We start from the raw sequence: 24253 nt of genomic DNA on the forward strand, positions 1-24253 counted from the left end.
GGCTGTCTGCCCTCCTCAGTCCGCTAGTTCAAATGTTGATCTTGTCCAGAAACACCCCTCCCCCAGTCACACCCAGAATAATGTTTAACCAGATATCTGGGCACCCCATGGCCAAGTCAGCCGGACACATAAAGTTACCCATCATGTTGTCCCCACGTGGCTGCCATAGTTGGAGGAATCACGCCAGCGTTCAGGTCGGGAAGAAGAGGCATGCCTGATGGCTCTTCTCTGCTGATTCTTCTGCTTTCAGGGAAGCAGGAAAACTTTCCAGAAGCCCCTCCAAGTTTTCCAGTTTTACCCCGTTGACTAGAACTAGTGGAAGGGAGGTTGGGAAAATTAAATGTCTGGCTTTCCGGCCTCCACAGCAGAGAGAGGACAGAGAAGGTGAATTGTTGAGTTAGCCAGCCAACAGTGTTTATCATGATGACCTTGGCAAGGGCACAGAAGCAGTGATAGAAAAGTCAGAATTGGGACCCTTGGCTGTTTTCCTCTTTCTATAAGATGTAAAAGAGGATGCCATTTTGCTCTCGAGGCTACAGTTTGGCACCTGGAGCCTTTATCCGCCAATTCTTTCCATTTCTGTTTCTCAACAATGATTCATCTGCCTCCAGCTCCCAGCCGAGGAGCACTGATCAGAGGGTGAAGACTTTCAGAGGATACACTACACACAAGCAGGCCAGTCACAGAGGCCCAGGATATAGTCCCACTCTCTGTTGGGCAAACACTTGCTGAGCACCGACTACCCACCTGTCACAGTATTAGGCTGTAATAATATGGCGCAAATAAAAACGTCGTCTGTGTTCTGGATGAGTTCACAACTTGATGGAAAACCACTTTGTGAAACAAATGGGTGCCACTGGGGGAGCAGGAGCCATGAGAGAGAAGGGAGCAGAGACACCAGCTCACTTGCGGTACCCAGGGGAGGCTCTCGCTGCTCTGAAGGTGATGTCTGAGCCCAGCGTGAAAGGATGAGTTGGTATCTGCTAAGCAGAGCAGGTGGAGAAGGCCAGTCCAGGCCAAGCAAGCAGCATCCCCAGCGTGGCAGTGTGAGCCAATCCTTCACCTGACTGTGGCGTGAAAAGGCTCCTTCCCCACGCACGCACCATCAAAGCTTCTGGCATTCTCCCACTTGGAGCACCTTAATTTCTGATCTCACCCACTTAAGTGCCCAACTCTCTCCATTTCTTAAGAGATTTTATTTATTTTTAGAGAGGGGAAAAGGGAGGAAGAAAGAGAGGGAAAGAAACATCGATGTGAGAAGCATCTACCAGCTGCCTCTTGCACACCCCCAACTGGGGGACCTGGCCTGCAACCCAAGCAGGTACCCTGGATGGGAATCGAACCAGCCACCTTTCAGTTTGTGGGATGATGGTCAAGCCACTGAGCCACACCAGGCAAGGCTTTCCCCATTTTTTTAAAACTCCACTCAAGGGCCAAGTTCTTGAGGAAACTGTTCCTGACCAATGGCAACCTTCCTCCTCTACGCTCCTGCGTTACCGCTACCATTCCCTTATCATTTTAGCAGTACCTTGGAATACGTGAGTCTCTTTCCATGCTCCATGAGCTTTGTGAAAGCAAGACTATGCCTTGTTCATGTCCACAGTCCAGTGCCGGCACTGTGCCTGGTACAAGTCACTACCCAATAGGTAGCTGAGGATGGAGTGAGTGGGTAAGCCCCTGATGTGGGCAGGGCAGACATGATTATTCCCTTATCCAGATGAAGGAGCTGAGGTTCAGAGTGTTGGGCAGTGATCTCCCAGAGACACCATGGAACTAGAAGCTACATCTGCTGAGCCCTGATCCAGTTTCTTTCTATTCCACTGTGCTACCTCTAGAAGGAAGCAGGACCTACCTTTTATCTTTTGTAAGAGCCAGGCATAGATTCCAGATCATCAGACTTCCTGGCCATACCTCTGCCAACCTTCTTCCTAAATTCCTGTTTCTTATATTTACTAAGCTTCCCATCTCCCTTTTCCTTAAACTCACCTCTCTAAGTTCTTGCTACTCACACATCCCCCGCGCCTCCACTCCAGAAATAAGCAGCTTCTCCCAGATAATCCCCAGTCTGCAATAAGCCAGCACCCCTGAAGCCTCTGGATAACCCAGGACAAAGAACTCTTCATCATCTTTCTAGCCAAGACCTGCATTTCCACTTCCTGAAACTTTCTAATCAGAGAGATGGAGGTGGAAGATGGGGCAGGAGATGATTCTGGGGGTTAGGATGGGTGTCATGAGCCAGCCTAAGTGCCTGTTTCTCAGAAGTGAATTCCTAGACCACTTCCTTTATAGTCATTCTTCCCAGCGTCATTGAGATATAACTGACCAGCAGTATTGTGTAAATTTAAGGTGTACCATGTGATTATTTGATGTCCATGTATATTGTAAAATGATTACCACAATAAGGTTAGGTTACACCATCATCACCTCACATAGTTACCACTGTGTGTGTGTGTGTGTAGTGATAACATTTAAGATCTACTCTCTCAGCAATTTTCAAGTATGCAATACAATATCAATTATCAGGCTGTACATTACACCCCCAGAACTTAATCATCTTATAACTCAAGGTTCTTCCACCCCTGTACCAGCATCCAATTTTCACTTTACAGTCCCCTTTCTATATCCTTCACAGTGGTTATCGTTATCACAATTTATAAGTACATATGTGTGTTCACCTGGGTTTTGTCTGTCCACCCACTGCCCCATAATAGCAGGGGTCACATCTGTCCTGTTCATCTCCATATCTTCTGATCCCAGCACAGCGCTTGACACGTGACAACTGCACACGCAACAAATATTTGTTGAAAAATAATGGCTGTGCATAGTTTGGCTTTTGTTCTTAGCTAAAAATGAGTCTTCAGACAATACCTGGTTTTCAAATAATACTGTTATATAGACCTGGAATTTACTTCCAGTTGTGCTCTTTCCTCTGATCTTCACAATCCTGAGAGGTAGATTTTAGGGTACCTAGTTTGCATGGAAGGAAACTGGGACTCAGAGGGCTTAATAACTTGCCCAGAGTCATGCTAATACAGGAAGTGGTGGCTGAGTGAATCATATGGAGGCAAGTATTGAGCACCTGCTGCCTGTCTTAGTGCACATGGCTCTGAGAACAGTTCCCTGTAGCAGGCATTGCCATCCCTATGGTATGACTTTAGAGATAAGCCAACTGAGGTATAGACAGTCTAAGTAACTTTCTCAAGCAGGAATGGCTGAGCCAGGTTATAAACCCAAACAAGATGGCAAACATCCATTTCTACTATATAATTTGCAAAGAAATCTGGATGTAATAAACTATACAAATTCTCAGAGAATTCGGGAGACACTAGAATGAATATTCTGGGCTGCCTGCAGAGAGGAGGAAATTGCTCTGTGCCTGGAAAGGAGTGATAGAAAACCTGGGCAAGTACAAGGAAGTGACAGGATCTAGAAGCCATGTGAATATTAGAACAATCCATTGGTGTCCAGTGCAGGCAACAAAGTATTGTAGGGATTTTTATACAGAAAATAACTTAATACAGGGAATATCACTGGAAGAACTGGAGAAGTGGGCTCCAGACTGGGCCTCCAGAAAGATCTGGAGCACTGCAGAAGTAACCCACCAGATGGCCAGTGTCTCAGTTCAAGAGCACTCTGCCATAGTTGGAGTTCAGAGAAAGCCTATGGAAGCTGCTACCACCTTAACTTCTCCTGGCACCCAAGACGCTAGAGCAGAGCCCTGGAGAAACCACAGGGGGGACACACACTCATGCTTCCAGAAACTTGTCTGCCAGCAGAGAACAGCCAAAAAGGAAGATGATCTCCACCTCACTTCTGCTCTCTGAAGCTCTCAGCAAGAGCTTCCAGTTCCCCAAATCTGCTATATAGTCAGAATCCTAGCTGCAAAGGAGTCTGGGAAAGAAGTCCTCAGCATTGCGTCCTGTGCAGGGCAAGAAGACACACTACCAGGAGAATGCATTGCCATTGTGTGAACATCTACCTAAGGAGGCACAGGAAGCTTTGATACATCTCAAACCAGTGGGACAGTAAGCACCAGAAAAGCTAGAATGCCTCCTGACTATCGATGTGGATGCCTCTGTAATCTCAACTCCATAGCTCCCTTAGGAGGAAAATGCCTATTCAAAGAAATGACAAATTTAGAGTAAATATTGCAAGCAATGGCAAATGATCACTACCCCAGTATATAAATAAGGATAAATATCCTAGTACAAAAATAAGCACTAAATGCAAACAAGAAATTCACTGAAAAGAAGAAATAGCCTGTGAACAAATAGGTTAAAAAAAAAAAAGCTAATTCTCAATAATGATCAAGGAACAAAGGAAGGAAACCAGGAAACATTTTTTCCAGAATCAAAATGATAAAAAAACATCAACTTCATGTTACTGAGAGTACAGGAAACTGACCTTCCAATAAACTATTGATAAAAGTGCAAATCAAAACAAATTTTCTGGAGGGCAATATAAATTTAAATGTTCATAACCTTTCACCCAGTAAGTTCCCTACTAAAGACCTTTGGTAAGAACTTACATGCACAACCCAAGGACATGAACTAAGTGGGGAAGGATTGTTGGAGGGAGAGGGACTACTGGGCAGAGGGGGGCAAAGGGAAAATAACTGGGACACCTGTAACAGTATAATCAATAAAATACACTTAAAAAAAAGAAAAAGAAAGGCATAAAGTCAAAAAAGGTGTAATTATAGAGGCATTCTTCCCAGGACTTTGTAACACTTTTTAAAAACCTAAATGCCCACTGAGTACAGAATACTAAGTAGTCAGTAAAAAGGTCTAGATGTTTTGATTTGGGGATGCAAAGATCTCTACGAAATGGGCAAAAAGATGACAAAACAGCATGTGACTGCAATTCTCTCTTATTTAGAAATATATGCACTTATAGGTATGTTTACATATTGAAAATATGGGAGGAAATACATTGTAATGTAAACATTGTCTCTTGAATTTGGGACTACTGCATTCTTTCACCCTTTTTCTTATCTGTTGATGTACTATTTGTTTTTGTTTTTGTTTTTATTTTCTTTTTCCTTCAAATAAGCACATGCAGCATTTACTAACAGAAAAATCCTGTAAAATTGTTATTTTTTTCTTTGGGTGTAAAATTAAGACCCCGAAAATCTTGTTGGGCACAGTCACTGCCCCTCTCTTTCTCCAGAGTCTTTAGAAAGCCAGTCCTTGCCAGACCCCGTGAAGCTGGGTGTTTAGAACCGAAGACTAGAGCTCGGGGCAAAGGCGCGTAATTAGAGTTGGGCAAGAGGAGCAATGAAGAGAGAGAGGTGCTAATTTTAGCGTCTCTGATAGAGAGTTGCTCCAAGATGCCTATAGTGTCCCCTTGCACATGCTGTTCTCCAGCCCCTCCCTGCCCCGGTGACTGCAGGGCTAACAGAGGCAACAATAGACTTCAGATTGCAACAAAATGCTTGAAATCTCTGCTGCTTTAAATAGAGGTGTTTGGCACCCTTTTGGATGGCAGGTCTGGCAGAGCAGGGGCCCACAGCACTCACCTAGTTTAAGGCCCCGCGATGAAGCCCCTGAGGGCCAGCTTTCCCTTCAATCACTAAGGCAGAACTCTTGGTCACCCCTAAACCGGGCCACACCTCCTGCCAGCGAACTCTTCCAGCTCCAGTCCTGGGGGCTCTTGCACTCCTGCTCCATCTCCTCTGTCATTTAACTGCTTGTTCTTTCTCCTCCTTCCCTTCTTCAGGAGTAGGATTTAGTATATACTGTTAAATATATACTTTGTGGGCCCCTTTATAGAATCATAGTACTGTATCTCTTAAGTAACCTTGAAAATAATGTAGATAATAATAGCTCTCTTTTATTTAGTGTCCATTAGGTGCCAATCATGTTACATGTATATTGCTTTCTTAAAACAACCCTTTAAGATGGCAGTATCTTAAGATTTAACAGGTAATTGACAAGATATACAAAAAATGGCCAATAAGCACATGAAATGATACCAAACATCATTAATCATCAAGAAAATGCAGATGAAACTATTAACGACATATCAACTTAAAAAGATAATGAAAATCATTGGCAAGGATGCGGAGCAATTGGCACTCTCATGCACAGCCTGTGGGACTGTGATACGGTGCCACCGCTTTAAAACAGTTTGGCAGTCTCTTACAAACTTAAATATATATGTACCATATAATGCAACCATTCTCCTACTAGATTTTCCCCAAGAGAAAGTAAACATGTCTACTAAATGACTTCTACAAGAATTTTCATAGCAATTTATCAGCTTAAGACAACACATACAGTAACGCTGTCAATAAGATCTGTAACTTTAAGTGGAATAATATATAAGGAAACCAGATTTACCCCAGGCTCATTGGTGTAAACAAGATTTACATTCCTACCACATCTCAGCAATGTTATGACGAAACTACATTGAATGAAACAATATTATTTGAGGACATGCCGTCTTTATAATCTCGCAGTTTCTGCGGATCAGGAGTCTGGACATAGCTTTGCCAGACCTTCTGCCAGACTGCGGTCAAGATGTCCTTCAGGGCTTGGTTCTTGTCTGGAGGTGTGACTGGCAATGGCACCACGTCCAAGCTCATCAGATGGTTGGCAGAATTCATTTCCTGTGGCTGTAAAGACTAAGGGTCCTAGCTATTTGCTGGTTGCCTGTTGGCAGCTGCCCTTGGCTCCCAGAGGCACTCACAGTTTCTTGTCACATGGCCCTTTCCAAAGGTCCTCTCATGACATGGCAGCTTGTTTCCTCAGCGCAAGCGAGGGAGAAAGAGGGTGAGTTTGCTGGCGAGAGAGAGGCGTATGCGATGTAGCGTGATCCTTGAGTGGGCCACCCCATCACCTGTGCCACATTCTGGAAGCGAGTCCCAGGTCCCACTCACACTCAGGGAAGGGGTTTAAATAAGGTCATGAGCACCAGGAGGCAGGGTCACGTGGACTACCTTTCACTCCATCCCCCATAATACATAACACAGATGAAACTCAAAGACATTATGTTCAGCAAGAGAAACTAGACACAAAAGACTATGAACTTTAGAGTTCCAGTGATAAAAAATTCTGGACCAGGCAAGACTTACCATATAGTCAGTGAAATCGGCGGCTACCTAGGGCCGAGGGAGCTGGGGGCTGACTGGAGAGGGGCGGCAGGCACTTTCTGTGCTGATGCAAGTATGTATCCTGACTGGTATGATGGTTATATGGGTGTCTGCATTCGTCCAAGCTCACCACACTACATTTTATTTCATGCAAATTATACCTCTGAAAAGTACATTTTTAAAATGGGCCCATGAATGGCACATTTTAATCACCACTTTACCTATGAGAAACTGAGATCGAAAACTTGCACATTGTCACACAGCGTAGGGGAGCTGGGCTTCTAAGTCAGGTCTCACTGCAGAGCCCATTCTTTCTCTTTTGCCTGACGTCTGACTTTCCGCCAAGCTGCAGTTTTCACAGAGGTGGAACATGGAGGCCTGGGAGCTGAAGAAACATTTCTGAGGCCTCCCCGAGTGGCAGGGAGTCTTAAGCTTGTGTTTTCTGGTTCCCAGTCAAGAGTTCTTTGTACCACTAGGTCTTGCAGGCCTCATTAAAGCCTTGTCGTAGATTTTAAGAATTACTGTTGCAATTATCAGTTTATCCAGATGTGTGACAGTAGCCTCTCTCTGTATTGTGGTTCACTTATCATGACCTCGCTGTATCGCGGGATTTTTAAAAATATTCTATTTAATTATTTATCGCAGATTTTCCGCTATAAGGTTAATAAGGGACTGGGAACAGTTTATAAGTGTGTGGGAAGGGTTTATAAAGCCTTAAAATATATAAAAATACTAAAATAAATGTAAGGTTCCTACTTTGCACATTTTCACCTATCATGTGGGGGTCCGGAACGTAATACCTGTGATAAGTGAGAGAATACTGTATTGTAAATATACTCAGTATTTTTCTCTTAAGACACATAATCCTATGAGCCAATTCTTTAAAAGAACAACATATGATGGTTCATGAAAATAGAGGATTCAGAGGTGTACTGTATACTATTTGTCACTGCCTTCTTTCTTGCCTACCGACTCCTGAGTTTACTCAGATTTTGGTGACCATAATACTTCACGGAAACGTAGGCCCCTCCTTGATGCCAGGGACGAGTCTTGGTTAATTTCAGCCATTTGTGGTCATTCTGTTACCGCAGAGAGAGAGGTGTTGAGGAAAGGGCCTGAGAGGCAGTTGTGACCAGGGAGACCTGAGAGGGGCCTGCCAGGGGATTCTGGAATGCCCACTACACCTCTTAAAAGCCATTCAAGAATGGGGCCCTTTCTCACAGGCATGAGGATGTGACTCCAGGAGCCAGGGTGACGCACTGATAACATGAAGGGACAGTGTGAGGACCAAAGTCCATCCCTGAGACTAAGAGTCAGAAGAGCACAAAGCATTTAAGTTCTTGAGGATGATTCTGAACCTCTGATTTACTCATTCCTGTCACTGTCTTCAGTACTCAGTGATGTAATACAGCTTGTTTATTGATTTAGTCGTCACTGTTACTTGCTGCCGAAATCACTGTGCACAGAGAAGATGTGAGCAGATACTGTCAAACATCTTTTTTTTTTTTTTTTGCCCCAACTCCACAGTGCAACTCTTTATAAACTCTTGTATGCACTACATTACATACAACATGAGTGGCAGGCAGTTGGTGTTACATGTTGTGTGAATGTTGAGATTAGTTTCATTCTCAGAAGAGTTTGTTGACGGCTGAAGATTAGAAACAACCTAACTGTCCCTGTGTAGGGTATCGGTTCAATAAACTAGGGTAGAGCCATCTAATGGGATGAGATTCAAAATTTAAAAAGCATATTCATTTGTACTGATAGAAAAGGATTTATCAGACATGCTGTGAAGTATACGGAACAGTAAACAGAAGATGGGGAAGTCCATAGTTACTGGAAAACAGCGGAAGGTTATGACCAGGATTGTTGTGGTACAAAACGCAGGACCCTAAGCAGGACACTCACAAGGATGGGCCCACTGAGGACGAAAGCCATGGGGGGACTCTCAGGAGCCATGCTGCCTGTGACATTTTCACAGCAGGAAAGCTGTGGACCCTGCTGCTAGACCTACCACATGGGAGCGGCCAGCAAGGTCAACTTCTTGAGGAGAAATCATCGAGGTTTGGGTGGGTTTGCGGCAGGTCTGCTACATTCATTTACAGGAATTACCTATTTTTAAGATATTAAAGAAAAACTTTTAAATTGTAGGCATAGAAACTCTGACAAGGCTCACAAATAAATGCTACCTACCTGTTAATGTAGCTGACATTATCAAGGGCTCCCTGTGTGCCAGACACTGACCTCAACTCTGTCTGGACTGGCTTTTTCCATCCTCGTAGCAACTCTATATGAGTTACATGTTATTGTTACCATCCTATTTTTTTTTTTTTTACAGATGGATAAACTGAGGCACTGAACTATTAACTAATGCTCCGGGATCACACAGCTGAGAAGTGGTAGAACCAGGGCTTGATCCCAAAGTCCATGCCCTAAACACTCCACTAATTGATCTCTGGGGTTATTGGAAGGATTAAAAGAGCTCAGGCTTGCTTCGGTAGTGTTTGCTTTAACCAGGGGTTCTCGAAGAATAGTTCATGCACCAGCGCTGTTAGAATTTGTTACAAGTTTACTTAAATTCTTAGAAATGTCACCTAGGTACAGCCAGACTTGTACCACTTGCTGATGTGTTTCTTGGCCTGGCATTGAGTATATGAAATCCCACCTAGCAGGGGAAAGATAAATCTATGCCCAGCTGAACCTTGGGGAAACATACCTAAGTACGTATTGTATATATAGTTACCCCCTTGCTTTTTGTCCAGCAGCTATTTATTGACCATCACTATGGACTCAGCAGTGATCAGTCAGTGACACCTGACAGTGGTCTTAGGAGGCACCATGACCCTACTACGTCCGCGTTGGCTGTGTGATCTGTGTCTACCAAAACCAGCTAAATAATCCCTCTCCTCAACTTAGCTTCTCTGTGGAGCAGAGGTCTCAAGCTCCTTCCTTCTTTCCTCAATGCCTGTCACCTACTAGATGCTCAGGAACTGTACATTGAATGAAGCCATCACCTAGTGGCAACTGTCATTTTTGCAAAGATCACCTAACAGGAATTCTCAGCTTGGCTGTCTGTTGCAGACACCTGGAGAACTTCTGCAAGTCCCAGCCTCAGGCCAGTCACATCAGAACATATGAGGGTGGGGAAGGGACGGAAGGTCTAGGGGCGAATGTTTTGAGAGCTCCCGGGTGATTCCAGTGTGCAGCCAGGCTTGGGAACCCCTAGGCTAGAATGAGGAAGCCAACTTGCAGAGCATTGATCTACGATTTGCCAGCCCAGCAAGAGTCACAGTTCGAGACACGATGGGTAAAACCCAGAAGGCTTCCTCGAAAGCTGCTCTTGCCTCTACCTCTTTGATGGGCATGAGCTGAGCTGAGCTGAGCTGAAAGCAGCCAAGAGCCTGTCTTAAGAGGTTCCTGTGCACAGTGAAAGGTGTAGCTGGAAGCATTTATGCTGGAAACCCTGGCTGGGTGGTGGTCCTAAAAATTATTGCCATATGTCTCCAACAGAGAGGGCAGGGCCCACATCTGCTCCCTCCACATCCTGCAGCTTCACTTTTATCAGCGGCTCAGTCCTCACCCATGGGGGCCCCCAGAGAGGCTCCATTTAGTTTAACAATCTCATGGAGCTTCTAGAGTGCTTGATAGGCCAGGCCCTGGAAATACAGATGTAAATCCAACATCAGCCCTTCCCTGGTAGAGCTCGCAGCCCAGAGGGAGGAAACGGGAAGTAAATCGACATAAATCACCAGCTGCGATGCAGCGTGATGAGGCCATGCAGAAGCCTAGCAGAGAGGAGTGAGGACTGAGAGGAGGGGCTGAGAGGTCCAGAAGGTTTCTGGGAAGTGGGAACAATACTGAGGCATTTTCTGTTCTTTTGAAATATTCATATGTATAAAGTTTGGAATAACTTTAAAACATACATAGTTGAACACGCTAATTTAGCAAATACTAACATTTTTCCATATTTATTTCAGATCCTTTAAAAAAAAATTCTAAACTATTATAAAACATAGGGAAAGTCCAGAGAATAATATCACAAACACCCATATACTGAGGTGGAGAAGAGCTCCCACTCTGGGGCCAGGTTACATAACTTCTCTTATTAAAAAAACAAAACAAACAAACAAAAAACCAGACACCTAACTTGGAAGGTAATTGTCAGGATGAATCAAGGCAAAGATGTTAAAAAGACGAAAGTGCCTCAGACACACTTGTAAACATTAGCTGTTGTTCCCTGAATGTCTGTCATGACCCAGCTTGTCAAATCTTAGCACTCTGCTGGACTTGTTTGAGATTGTTTTTATAATGGGAAGTATAATGTCGTACTTTTAAAGACCCCTCTATACATCCCTCCCTGTTCTGACTGCTAATGATGGGAACGTCCACTGCAGGGCACGGGGCAGAGACCCTGGCTTCTGGGGACACCCTCCAGCGTGGCCAGAAAGGGAGGTGACCGATGGGCAAGGGAGGAGGCTGGGGAGGTGGCCAGGGCACACTAGGAAAGACCATCAGGAGCTTGGGCAGAGTCTCAGAACCTCACCTAGGAGCCCATTCTCTTGCTCCCTTCAACAAACCTGCAAAAAAACAAAAAAAATAAAACACAGAAATGTCGCTCACACTTGCTTCCCCAACTTGGAAAATTTCAGCAAGTAGGGGCTAGCCTTGAGAGAAGAGGGGAGGCCCAGGGGAGCACAGGGAGAGGGTTCAGCCCCGCTGGGGTCATTGCCACCCGAGTGGGGGTGGGCAGGAAATAAGTTTTCTAGAACTGTAGCCCAGCCAGAGCTTTCAGCTCCCCCGGCCCAGCCCGAGTCATTGCTTTCTGAGAACGGGGCCCCCCCGCCCCCGCCATGTGGGTATTTCCTGCTGAGTGAGCAGATGAGAGAGCCCCTGCCTTGTTCAGTAGTTAACCTGACAGCACATACGTGGCTTGTCAGGCAAGATATTTGTGCGGAAGGCCCTGGCTACAAGTATGTACAAGCCCAGCCTCGCCTCCAAATGCGCTCTTCCGTCACCCCCCAGCAGCAACACCATTTTTTATCTCAAAACGGGCTTTCCCCTCTTCCCCTCCCCTCCGCCTCCCCCCCGCTGCGGAGGAACAGCTGCTCTGAGACCCATCTCTCATCAGCTGCCTTATCTCCCCGATGAATAATGTTCCCCTTCCCGAGCAGGCAGCCTGGCAGGAGGCCCACCCCGGCGTGGAGCAGGCTGCTGACAGCCCTTGGAGCCCAGGCAGCTGCTGAAGAGTGGGCACCCCCCACCCCGCAAACCTCCTGCCTCACAGAGACATGCCACCGAGGCCCCACGGCCCTGGTGAGCAGCGGCTCACAGACTCTGCCATTCCAGGCACATCTCAGCATCCCCTGGGTGCAGACACCATTCTGGGTGCTGGGAAACAGGGGCCATGCCCCTCAGGGGCGGGGACCGTTTATGGGAAATGTGACTTGTACCTAATACTACAGACCTCTCTACTTCGAAGTTCTGTGACCTTGAGAGGGAGTTTAATCACTCCAGGTGTCGGTTTTCCTCATCTGCCAAATGGGCTGATCATGGTATTGTCTCGTTCTCTGCTCAGATGCCCTCTGCCAGCCAGTGCACCCATCCCCCACCCTGCAGTGCCATGGTTTCGGCTATCCCTCCAGCCTTCGCCAGAGCCCGGGGCGGGTGGTAACTGCACCCCAGACACAACCGAGAAACTGACTCCCTCTGCAACCTCTCCCCCTCCCGTCAGGGGAGTTGGTCCCTGACTGATACTGGGAACCCAAAAGTCCAGCCCTCTTCCCTCAAGGTGGGCAATTTGGTGGGGCTATTTAAGCTCCAGAGCCCCCTGTGGATCAGGCCGAGACTAGATTTACCCATGAGTACACCCCTCCTCTTCATACCCTGCTCCGCTCAGCCTCTTACAGCTTTTTCTCAAGAGCGCACCTCCCTCCATGAACCCCAGGCCTTGGCAAACCTGTTCAGGGCTCTGCTTCTAGTGAACCCAGCCCAAGATAAGTACCTACTTCACAGAGGCTTTGTGTGAGGATTGGGAGAGATAAGGCTTGAAAAGCCCCTTGTAGGTGTCTGGCACTTGGCAAGTACCCAGTTGTCGGTAATCGTGGTTCTTATAAACTACTGCTATGTGACAGAAAGTCACAAGGGAACTTGGACAGATGTGACAGAGAGGCGGGTGTTGAAAGTCTTGGTTCCAAGTCTGGAATTGGAGGCAGTCATCTCAGAAGAGGCCCTCGGATGTCACTTAGCTGGTTTTTGTGTGTGTGTCAGTGGGGAAACCGAGGCCGAGAGAGGCGAAGCGGTCCTCACAGAGACTCACAGCAAGTTGGGGGCGGAGCTGGGGAGAAGCTCCATCATGTTTTTCCCCCCTCGCGTGTTCTTTGGCATCTTCAGATCCTTCCCTCCTGCTCATTGTTGAACTGTTGCTGACTTTAGATGGGCCAAGACCCTGAGAAGTGAAGCCAGAGTGCATTTCACTTCCATGTGCGTCTCCTGCGCACCTACTGTGTGCTGGGCACCGGCTAGACACCAGGAAAAGATTTGCAAACATGGATACCAACCTCTGGTTGTTATAGAGAACTTCACTGTTTTCAAAGTCTGTGCATGTGTGTTGGCCAACTTTATCCCAGGAAGTGAATAGCGCCAGTCCGTTCTCCAGGGGATGTTGTATTAAAAGTGAGCACTGAACGACTGGTAAGAGCTGGCAGGTGGGCAGCGGCATCCTGGTCTTGCCTTATTTCCATATGTAATACATAGCAATATCCTTTTTTTTTTATTACTGATTAGAGAGAGAGAAAAATAAATTTGTTGTTCCACTCAGTTATGCATTCATGGGTCGGTCCTTGTATGTCCCCTGGTGGGAGATCAAACCCACAACCTTGGTGTATTGGGATGACATTCTAACCAAATGAGCTACCCAGCCAGGGCCACAGAGCAATATCCTTAATTTTCACAGTGCTCTCTCTGAACGGTCCTTTGCTGTCTCTTTCCCGGTATGTACAGAGATCCACATGTGAGATAGATCTAGCTTCAGAGGACAGCTGTCAATCCATGCGGTTGGAGTACAGAGTGCATCATGCGGTATGGCCACAGTGGAATTCTAGAAGTAGACCCAGATCATACCAGACGCAGGACTCCGCGTAGCATCCCAAAGCATTTGGGCTTTGATCTGCAGGCAGTGGCAGCCTCCAGAACCCTTTGTTCAGGAGAGTAACAAAGCTCTGTCTGGACAACACGCAGAGGAGACTTGAGAAGGAAGATCCCTGCCCCAGCGGGAGACAACCTCGGGCAGGTGAAGAGTTAAGTAGGAGACCATACCTGCCAGGAGCTGTCAGGAGATGTGGTGTGGGTGGTGTCCACATGAGTAAGAGACACCGAGGGTGAGGGAGAAGTCCCTCAGGGCGTGGGATTCGAGTCGGGGGAGTATCTGAGGGGCAGTTTCCTAAGCTTGGGGTGTGGCGTGGACAGAGCGGGATGTGAACGAATGAAGATGAACGCGGAGACGGCGGGGCCCATGGACCAGGGCAGAAAGGTTCCTTAGGGGCACAGAGGAATGGGAGCTAAGAGGAAGCCCAGGCCGCTTTCTGGGGGGCACTGAGTGCTGGAGGCCGAAGTATGAACTCCCGCCTGTAGGTGGTGGGTGCACTGACCAGTTTCTGGCCACAGGCCACACGATGCAAAACAATCACCACCACCATTAAGTCCAGTTACCGTCCAGCACTACACATTGTTATAAATTTGCTTTTCTAAAATTGGAGTATTTTTTTAAAGGAGGGATTTTTATGCAAAAGATTTCTCATCAAAGGCAGGTTTCTGGCCTCATCTGAAAGTCAGAGGATTTGGTAAGACTGGATCGAGTGTTCCACGTGGCCACCATATGTTGGCATTGAGTCACGAATGTCCCCTTTAGGTGCAGCGCTGAGTTTCATTGGCATTTTCCCCATAGCAGTTCTGCTTTATTTATTTTTATTACCAGTCTGCACAGTAAAAAGTTTTTTTTTTAAATTTTAGATAAGTAGTCAGCATTTAACTAATCGAGAATTTTATATAAATGTCCATATTTGGGCTTCTTTTAAAAAGTCACTGGGGCCACCTGGGACCTCATTCCTACTGGCCGTACCGGCCAGAGCTCAGGCCGTTCTTCAGTGCACAGGGCCCCCTTCTCTTTCTTGCTGTCCGCAGAGGCCTTTGGTAGCTGCCCTTGACCACAGAGCTCTTCAACTGAAAAACAAAATATTTCGTGAACTCAAGTCATTCTCAAAAGTGGGAAAACGAAAGATAGATGTGCATGCTTCCAGAAAAGGGTCTGCGAAGGCACTGTGGAAATTAAGAATATCCATCTGTGTTTAATATGGGAATAAAGAGAGTGCACGTTAGAAGAATAACTTCTGGAAATGACTGGCCATGTCACCTGGCCTGATGCTACCTGCCGGGGCCCTGTGTTATTTAGCTCTGGGAGCCGCGGGGTAGAGGCAGAGAAATCACTTAACACTCAACACTTACTGGTCTGCGTTCTGAGCCCGGCCCCGTGCTACAGAGGAATAAGCTGAGGGACTTCAGCGCGGGGTTAGGAGCTAAGGGTCTGTTGGGGTGTTCTAGGCAGGAGGCAGTGAAGGCGGGGGCCAGAGTGAGAGAAGGGAGGGAGGTACAGGGGCAGATCCTAGACACTTCTCTCAGCCGCTGCGGCTTCTCACAGTTGTCAGAGAGAAGAACAGCAGCTGACTTCAGGATGACAGAGCCTGGGTTCCTGGAAGCGCCATGGGCCCTTCAGCAGAAGTCAGGAGATCCACTCTGGGGGATGCTGATGACTTGGGGTCTGGGCATAGTGGGTCTGAGGTGATGGCGAGACGTGCCGCTGGGTAGACGGTGCTGGTTGCATGGTGGTCTTCCGCGTGGCCTTTAAGCGCTGGTCTCGGGTGGACCTCATCCTTCCTGTGCTTAATTTCTCTGCGCCTTGACTTCTTGACAACGCGTCCCTTGGTACTCTCCTCCTACGGCCATTGTGAGGATTAAAGGTAGCGTAATTAAAAGCCTAAAAATGATTCCTTGGGAAGTGCTCTATAAATCTGAGTCGTTTTTCACTGTTGCCTGTGAGGGCAAGATGGGAAACCCACTGAAGAGAGCCAACCCTGAGCCTTGGAGGAGAGCCATGGGAAGGGAGGAGCCGGGAGGAAGCAGCTGGGACACGGAGGAGTGGGCACCTTCAAGGCCGGGAGGAAGGGTTTGGGTGGGGAGGACAGAGATCATGCTACATAGGCCACTGCTCACAGCAGGTGCTCTCCACTGGGGGAATATGTCCTCAGGGGGACTCTTGACAATGTCTCAAGATACTTTTGTCGTCACAACTGGGCATGGGGGTGCTATTATGTCGAGTAGAGAGAGGCCAGGAATATCCCTAATGTCCTAATGCACAGGACAACTCTCCCCAACCCACCCAGCCCCCGACAACAAAGAATTATCCAGCTGCAAAATGTCAATGATGCAGAGACTGGGAAACCCATCTCTAGAGCCGCCAGGTGTCTGGGTTTGAGAGGTGGTTACGCCACCAACAGATGTGCGACCTCAGCAGGTTCCTTCAGCGCCTGGTGCCTCAGTTTGCGTGGCTGGAAAATGGGGACGATGACAGCAGCTCCCAGGGCGGTGCTCGGATTTAGGAGACTGAAGATGGCAGAGGGGTCGAATAGAGGCTCCCATCGGCTGTTATTACTGGAGATCCGGGGAGGTGAGGGCATAGCAGAAGCCGTCTGACCTGGGGTTCGGCATTTAGGAGCAATTCCGTTGGGAGAGAAAGGGGACTGGCAGCCAGATGCAGAGGACTATGGGGGTGGGTACATGGGCGCTGGCCCAGCTGACATGGCTGCTTTGTGCAAGAGGTGCAGCCATGGAAGGAAGAGCCGGGATGGCCGGGGATGGCCTCCAGGCCAATCAGAGGGGACTGGCTACCTACTCATTTATGTATGGATGCCAACCAAAAGTTCTGGTTAATGCCCAAACCACATTATAACACAAATGGGTATTTTAAAAACAAGAGAAATCACCTGCAGCCTCACCATCAGAACAAGGTATCAATTTTCCATCTTTCCCTCCAGGGTCATCATTTTTACAAATGTTTGAGTCATCGCACAGATTCTCTTTTCTATTGTTTCATGTCACATGAAATTGTCCCATAAACCTGTTCCGTGACGGTACATCATTGTTACGTTTATCATTTTTTTTCCAAAGTGAAGATAACCTCATTGTTTACTACTGGTGGTAAAAACCGCTCTGTGCCTTCTTCCTTTTCTTTTTTTTTTTTTTAAGGCAGCTAGTACCACAAAGTCTGAAGAACACAATAACCCCATAGCCCACCCTCCCCTTAGAGACAACCAGGTCAGCATTTTGGTGAACATCCTTCCAAACAAATCTTCATGCATTTATCAGTGTGTCGACCTGTTAATTTTGTTATGTAAACAGGAACATTACTTAACTACTGATTCATTGTCAACCTTGTAGCAAAGGTTTCCTTATTGTTAGGATTGGGCTTGTTGTTCTGGGAAGTGGGGAGGGGGCTGTGGAAGGGCACACAGAGCAACAAAGGAAGCCGGAACGTTCTGAAGGCTGCCAGGAAGAGGAAGTAATGGGGGTGTGCAGTGTCCGTGTTTCCTGCGGCTGTCGGGAGACTTCAACAAGAGAAGATGATTCTCTTACAGCTCCAGGGTCTGGAAGCCTGAGGTGGAGGTGTGGCAGCCCCATGCTTTCTCTCAAGGCCCAGGGAGGGATCCTTTCCTGCCTCTTCCTGGCTCCTCATGGTTGCCTGCAATCGTTAGAGTTCCCTGGCGTGTAGGCACGCCTGTCCTCTACCTCCTTCGTCACACGGGGTGTCCTTCCCTCCCTCTCTGTGCAGTCTGTGTCTGAATTTCCCACTTCTTATAAATACACCAGTCCTTGGATTAGGGCCCGCTCTACTCTAGTATGACTTTCATCTTAACTTGATCAAATCCGCAAAGACCAAAGGTCACGCTCTGAGGTAACAGGGCTGAGGACTTGAACGTATCTTTCTGGGGGACACAATTCAACCCATAATATGTGGGATCTCCAGGGTGATGAGGAATAGGATGGAACTGCGAGGACACCTTCTCTGGAACAAATGGGAAGGAAGAGACAGGGATAAACAGACTGAGATTTTGAGACTGAGAAGGGAGATAAGGAAAGCCAGCTTCCTCCAGCAACTCGTGGCTGTGTTTTAGGAACCTCCTGGTACTTTACACAGAGGGCCCCAGGGTTCTTCAGAGAGCCCAGCTGCCTCTAAGCCCCACCCGGCCCCTGTCCCTCTGTCAGCACGCCATGCAGTTGGCAGCTGCCTGGGGCCCCGCAGACTGTGCTGCAGCACCCCGCTGTCCGCTCGCCCCCAGATTCTTGGTTGGCTGCCACCTGATTTATTTCCAGCCTGGGCTGACTTCCTACACCCCGAGTCCTTTCATTTGGCCATTTCAACCCCCTCCATCTGCAAAGTGTGCACACGTCCTGTGTTCTGTTCTGGCTGCTGCACCGTGGTCCATGGGCCTTCAGGGGCATAGAGACCATGGGGATGTCTTGATCTCCCCTTTCCAGGACACCTGGTTTTGCTGGTTTCCTCAGTTCCCTTGGTCTCCTTTTCCCAGATCTGTACCGAGGTTGAATTTTCAGAGGTAGGTGGGGATGGGGAAGGATTGCGAGGAGTGTAGAGACAGTTAAGAGGAAACCTGAAGTCTCTCTGCTGGGGGACATGGAGGTCAGAGAGTCCGGAGCCTTCCCAGACAGGGCTGGGGTCAGGTCTGGGTATGACAGGTCATCATGTGATCCAAATCAGCATTATCTTCACCCTTTGTCAACTTGGCTCTTGAGAAACAAGGGCCAGTTAACAGAATAGCAGTCAAGCAGCCAAGAAGAATGAGGCTTCTCTGCTTATTAACTGAGGTCCAAGGCAAAGCCCAGCCAAGATCTTTTCTTGCCTTCACAAGCTTCTGCATATTGGAGGGAATTATTATCCTTCTCCAATGGTTAAAAGTCTCTCAGCCTTTGGCCTCCTGCCTCCTGACACCGCCTAAAGCACCCAGTAATCCCCCAGCATCATCACCTGTCCCATCTCCACCATTTAATTACGGGTTGTCCTTGGTTTCCTCTCCAGTGCCGAAAGCCCCTTCTGAGAAAGACCTGGGGGCAGAAACCCAAATAAGATAGCTCATGTTAAGTGTAAAGCCGAAATAACAAGAAAACCCAGGTAGAGCCCGCAGCCAGGATGTGCCAACTTGTGTGGGATTGAAGGAGGTCTTCTTGCCCAGGCATGAAAGACACAGGGCTTGAGCCAGGGGGACTGCGGAGATACAAGAGCAAGAAGGGATTCGTGAGCCTTGTTGGGACTTATTTTATCCAACCCCATCTCCTGCCACCATCTCGTCAGACCTTAAACTGCTGTGTGTAGTAATCGTAAATTTTGCCATTTCCGGTCTCGGTCAGAACAACAGGGATGGCAAACAACAGACCCCATTCAATGAGTGTAGGCAAAAAAGGGAACTTAGTAACTCCAACGCCTCGGAAGATAAAAATGACACTGGTGTCAGGCTCAGCAGGATTCAGGGATTCTCCGTCCTTGTCTTTGTTCCCAGTGGTACTTCTGTTATAGATGAGGACCCTCCATGTAGCAAGAAAATGGTCTTCGTCACTCTGGCTTACCTGGCCACTCCTCTCTCCGCACATTCAAGAAAGATTCTGATGGGCCCCTCATCTTGGAGATGCAGTCCTTAGACCAGTTACTGTCCAGGGGAACGTGGTTCTCTGATTGGAGAGGATTTTATCATGAGCTCTGTTTCAGAATTAAAAAGTGAGTACCGAGCATGTTGAAACAAAACCAGCATGGTCCACTCTGCCCCCTAGTACAAGGTCCATCCATTCAGCTACAAGTGCCATTTCTTCTACCTGGAATGCCCTCACACCCGTGCCCGCATGACAATTCCCTACTTTTCTTTCAAGACCCAAGCCTTCCAGGACGCACTCATCCCCCCCCCCCCCACCCCCAGACAAAGCTGAACACGCGCTGGGCCCCCTCAGCGCCTTGTAGTCACCTCTGCTATTTGATGTGCTTACTCATTTCTCCGTTTAGCAGATCCTTATCCTTTAGTGTTGCACCGACTCCTCTTGGGTTGTGAGTGTCCTGAATGAAGGGATCATGCCCCACTCATCTCAGGGTCCCCAGTCTCCACCAGGGTACTTGGCCCACGGTCAAGGCCTGGTAACTGCTGGAGGCTGTATCCTTGGATGTTTGAGTGACATGCAGGACATGGCTAGAGAAGTTGGGGTGCCAGGTATGGAGGGGGGAACTGCCTGCCACAAGTCACCTGGCTGGAGTCACTCATTTCTCTGCATTCCTTGCAAATCCCCCGTGCCCCAGGCTGTCAGGGGGTACCCTGTGCATGTCACGCCAGCTGCAATGCCACTGAGGCTACTACACCGCGCTGGCTACTATGTCAGGCCAGCTACGGTGTTACCCGGTGATAGGAATTTTTCAGCTCCGTTCACACCGTCGGCTATGCAACTTATTATTGACTGAAATGTCATCTCATGGTGCACGGCTCCTAATTATTTCCTGCTAGAGCAAGGTGGAGTTACCCCTCGTGAGACACCAAACTTTGCTGCCACTGTTGTCTGTGAAGGAGACGACCCTGCCAGGAGGAGGGGGCGTCTCACTGTCAGAACCAGGCCCCCGAGGATGCTCTGAGCATCAAAGCAGAGAGAGAAATAGGAAAGGAAGGACTGATAGATTTCACTCAGAGGGGATGGGAAATGTGTTTCCATGTTTTTTTTAAAGATGCACAGCCATTTGAAGAAAAAAACACACACACACACACAAAACATAAGCAAGCCGCTAATAAAACCGTTGCCACACATGACAAATGAGGGGCAGCATCCTGATACACGCAGCTCATGTCAGTGAAGAAACAGGCCCCCTTTTTAAATGAGAAAAGATGTGAGCAGGCTTTTATTGAAAAGAAAATGCAAATGGGTAATGACAGGACTCCAGCTCTCCACAATCAGAAAAATGGCACGTAAAACAGCACTGGGATACAGGCTACCTTTGGGGAAAGGTTGCTTATCAAATTGAAAAATATGTTTTTAGAAAACACGTGTTAAGTGAGGCTCTAGTGAGATGGAATCTCTTGTGTGTACCTGGTAACAGACACTTTTTAAAAAGAGGTACTTTTTTGGGTGGCTCAGTTGTTTGGAGCATCATCCCGTACACCAAAAGGTTGTGGGTTCGATTCCCGGTCAGGGTACATACCTAGGTTGTGGGTTCCATCTCCGGCTGGGGCATGTATGGGAGGCAAGTGATTGGTGTTTCTCTCTCACATTGATGTCTCTCTCTCCCTCTCTTTCTCCCTCTCTCTCTCTCTCTCTCTCCCTTTCTTTCTAAAATCAATAAACATGTCCTCAGGTGAGGATTTTTTTTAAGTTTATACCCTTTAACCCAATAATCCCCCTTTTTAAATCTATCTTAAGGAAATAATTTAAAATGAAGGCAGTGACTCGTGTACAAAGATGGACATGTGTGAAATATTGGAAATAGCCTACTTGATGATAATAGTAGATAACTGGTTGACTTAATTATGATATATTTATTCAGGTGACTCTTAGGTGGCCATTAGAAAAGACAGAGTTTAAGTTATTTTGAGAGTAGGGGAAGTGTTCACAGTATAATGTTATGTGGAAAATAATAAAATAATGATTGAAAGCATGAAATCAATTATGAGTATGAATGTACATTCTATCCATTAAAATACATAATTGGATTGTAATGGACATAAAGAAACACGTAGAATGGTTATTAGGGATTTTCTCTGAGTTGAGAATTACAGATAATTTTGTTTACTTCTTTGTGTTACCCCAATTTTTTTTTCCTTTTGCCAAATGAACATGTATTACTGTTAAAATCAGATAAAGGCCTAAAATGATTATATTTTAACTCGTTGCTCGCTACCGTCATCGGAGACACACACCTGTCCCCTTCACCCCTTCCTTCTGTCTCTCACTGTGAGAGCAGCCAAGTGGTTGCAACCTCCCACTCTGCAGTGGCTTTGCCGGGTGACCCGACGCACATCACTTCCTTGCCTCAGTTTCCCCATGTGTAAAATACACTGGTTGGACTGGCTCAGTTCTAAGAACGTAATAAGGACTTAGGTGTAATAATTCCAAGCTCTAAACCCACCCCACTGGGTTGGGACACGATTTACCGTCTCCATGAGCATGGTGTCCGCCACCCCTGCGATGTCGCAGTCCACGTGGCCACCTGGCGATGAGTAACACCTTCGCTGGGGAGACCCTTGCCATTTCTTCGGGGGATCAGGAGGTGATGTTCCTGTACATCATTCATTCCTTCAACATGTACTTATTACACCTCTGTTTTCACGGCGCCAGGCCCCGGGGTGTGCGGTGAGGCCCAGGCTCACAACTCTGAGAAGTGTCTGCACTTGCAGCACATTCTTTCCTGTGTCTTCAGTGGAAGCGAGTCCTTTCCCTGTGAAAGTTATTTTAGTTTACCTCTGAATTATTTTAAAGAGACAATTTATTTGACACTAAGTGTCTGACTCTCGATGAGCTAAGGGGGTCATACCATTCTGAGTGTAAACCACCTACCAGGAGGCTGATTTTCTCTGTGACTTTGAAGTGAGAAATCCAGAGACAGATGGATCCTGGGCAGCAAGAGTGAAACAATGTGGCGATGCACCTGGTGCCTTGCACTGGAGGGAAAGTGGATGGACTTGGAACCAGATGGCCTGAGATCGAATGTGGCTCTCCTGCTTCCTGGCTTTGTAACTTTGGAAAATTCATAACTTCTCTGCGCTGTAGTGTTCCCATCTAACAAATGGGGATATGGTCCCAACCTTACCTTAGGGTCTCTGGTGAGCACTAATCAGAATTGTATCTTCAGAGAGACCTCAGCATGTACTTGGCCATTGCATTAGTACTCTTGCTGTTTTCCTTGAAAGAGACAAGACACATTTGCAAAACGTGGGAGGGAAGCCATTCTGCATGGTGGTTGAGAACCAGGTCCACGAGGCTATGCAGACCCAGCCCTGCCACTTACAAAGAAAACAGCCTAAAAAAGAAACTCAAGAAAGTGAAAGTTGTTTTCAGTCATTTTACTTTATGCTTGCAACTGACCTTCTTCATACACACTGCCTCACCTCATCCCCATTCTGAACAGAGGGTCCCCCACGGGCAGTGACCCCAGCGGGGTCAGTGCCCTCCCCAGTGGGCTTGGTCCTATGCCCTGGTGTTCAGTGCCATGCACAGGGTGGTAACGCTGCTGTTGGCCCGTCTCTCGGCAGATCCTTCAAGCCCGACTTCATCCTGGTCCGCCAGCATGCCTACAGCATGGCCCTGGGCGAAGACTACCGCAGCCTGGTCATCGGCCTCCAGTATGGAGGGCTGCCGGCTGTCAACTCCCTCTACTCTGTCTACAACTTCTGCAGCAAGCCCTGGGTGGTAGGTGATGGGCCAGGCTGACCTGGAGCCAAGTGGGGGCAGTGGGAGGACCACCCAGCCCTGAAAGGGGCCCATTCCCCAGCATGGAGACCTCAGAAATGAAAAGTCCTTTTTTAAGCAACTGAATAAGCAACTTGGGTCCCAGTCCCCTCCTTGTAATTTTTGCCTAATGAATATTATATAACAATGTGTTATGATACAGTGGTATCTTATAATGATATTAGTAGTAAGAGCCAGTACTGTACTATTCTTACTAATATTCTATCATATCATTATTGTTAACAGTAGGCACCATTTATCAAACACTTAGTAAGTACTGGTGTCTGGTGTTCAGTCTATTGTTATCATGTGAAGTGGGCTTATTATTCTATTTTACAGAAAAAGCAGCTCAGTTCTAGAACAGTTGAGGAACTTAACCAAAGTCATATGGCCAGTGAGGGGTGAAACCAGAACTTGAAACCCTCTTTCCAACCCCCAAGACTCTATTTCCCCCACCCTCCTCTCTTCATTAGTTTCATTCATTCCCTTGATTTATTTGAGTCTCCATTTAAATGTTATCTGTAAGAGAGGCTTTTCCCAAAATACCACCCCTCCACTCCCCCAAGTATTCTTAAACCTCCCTCATATACTGCATGTTTAATCCTTACAATAACCCTAGGAGGTTGA

General features: G+C 47.3%; 1 protein-coding gene across 1 annotated transcript in view; it reads left to right on the plus strand.

Moving 5' to 3' along the window:
• SYN3 (synapsin III) overlaps positions 1-24253 on the plus strand; it is a 364472-nt gene that overhangs the window by 86839 nt on the left and 253380 nt on the right. The window contains exon 4 of the mRNA XM_090272551.1: positions 23431-23587. Coding sequence (XP_090128677.1) covers positions 23431-23587 — 157 coding nt within the window. The remainder of the gene's footprint in view (positions 1-23430; positions 23588-24253) is intronic.

The sequence above is a fragment of the Furipterus horrens genome, unplaced genomic scaffold (assembly GCF_987537825.1).
Source record: "Furipterus horrens unplaced genomic scaffold, mFurHor1.1.pri manual_scaffold_4, whole genome shotgun sequence".
NCBI lineage: Eukaryota > Metazoa > Chordata > Mammalia > Chiroptera > Furipteridae > Furipterus > Furipterus horrens.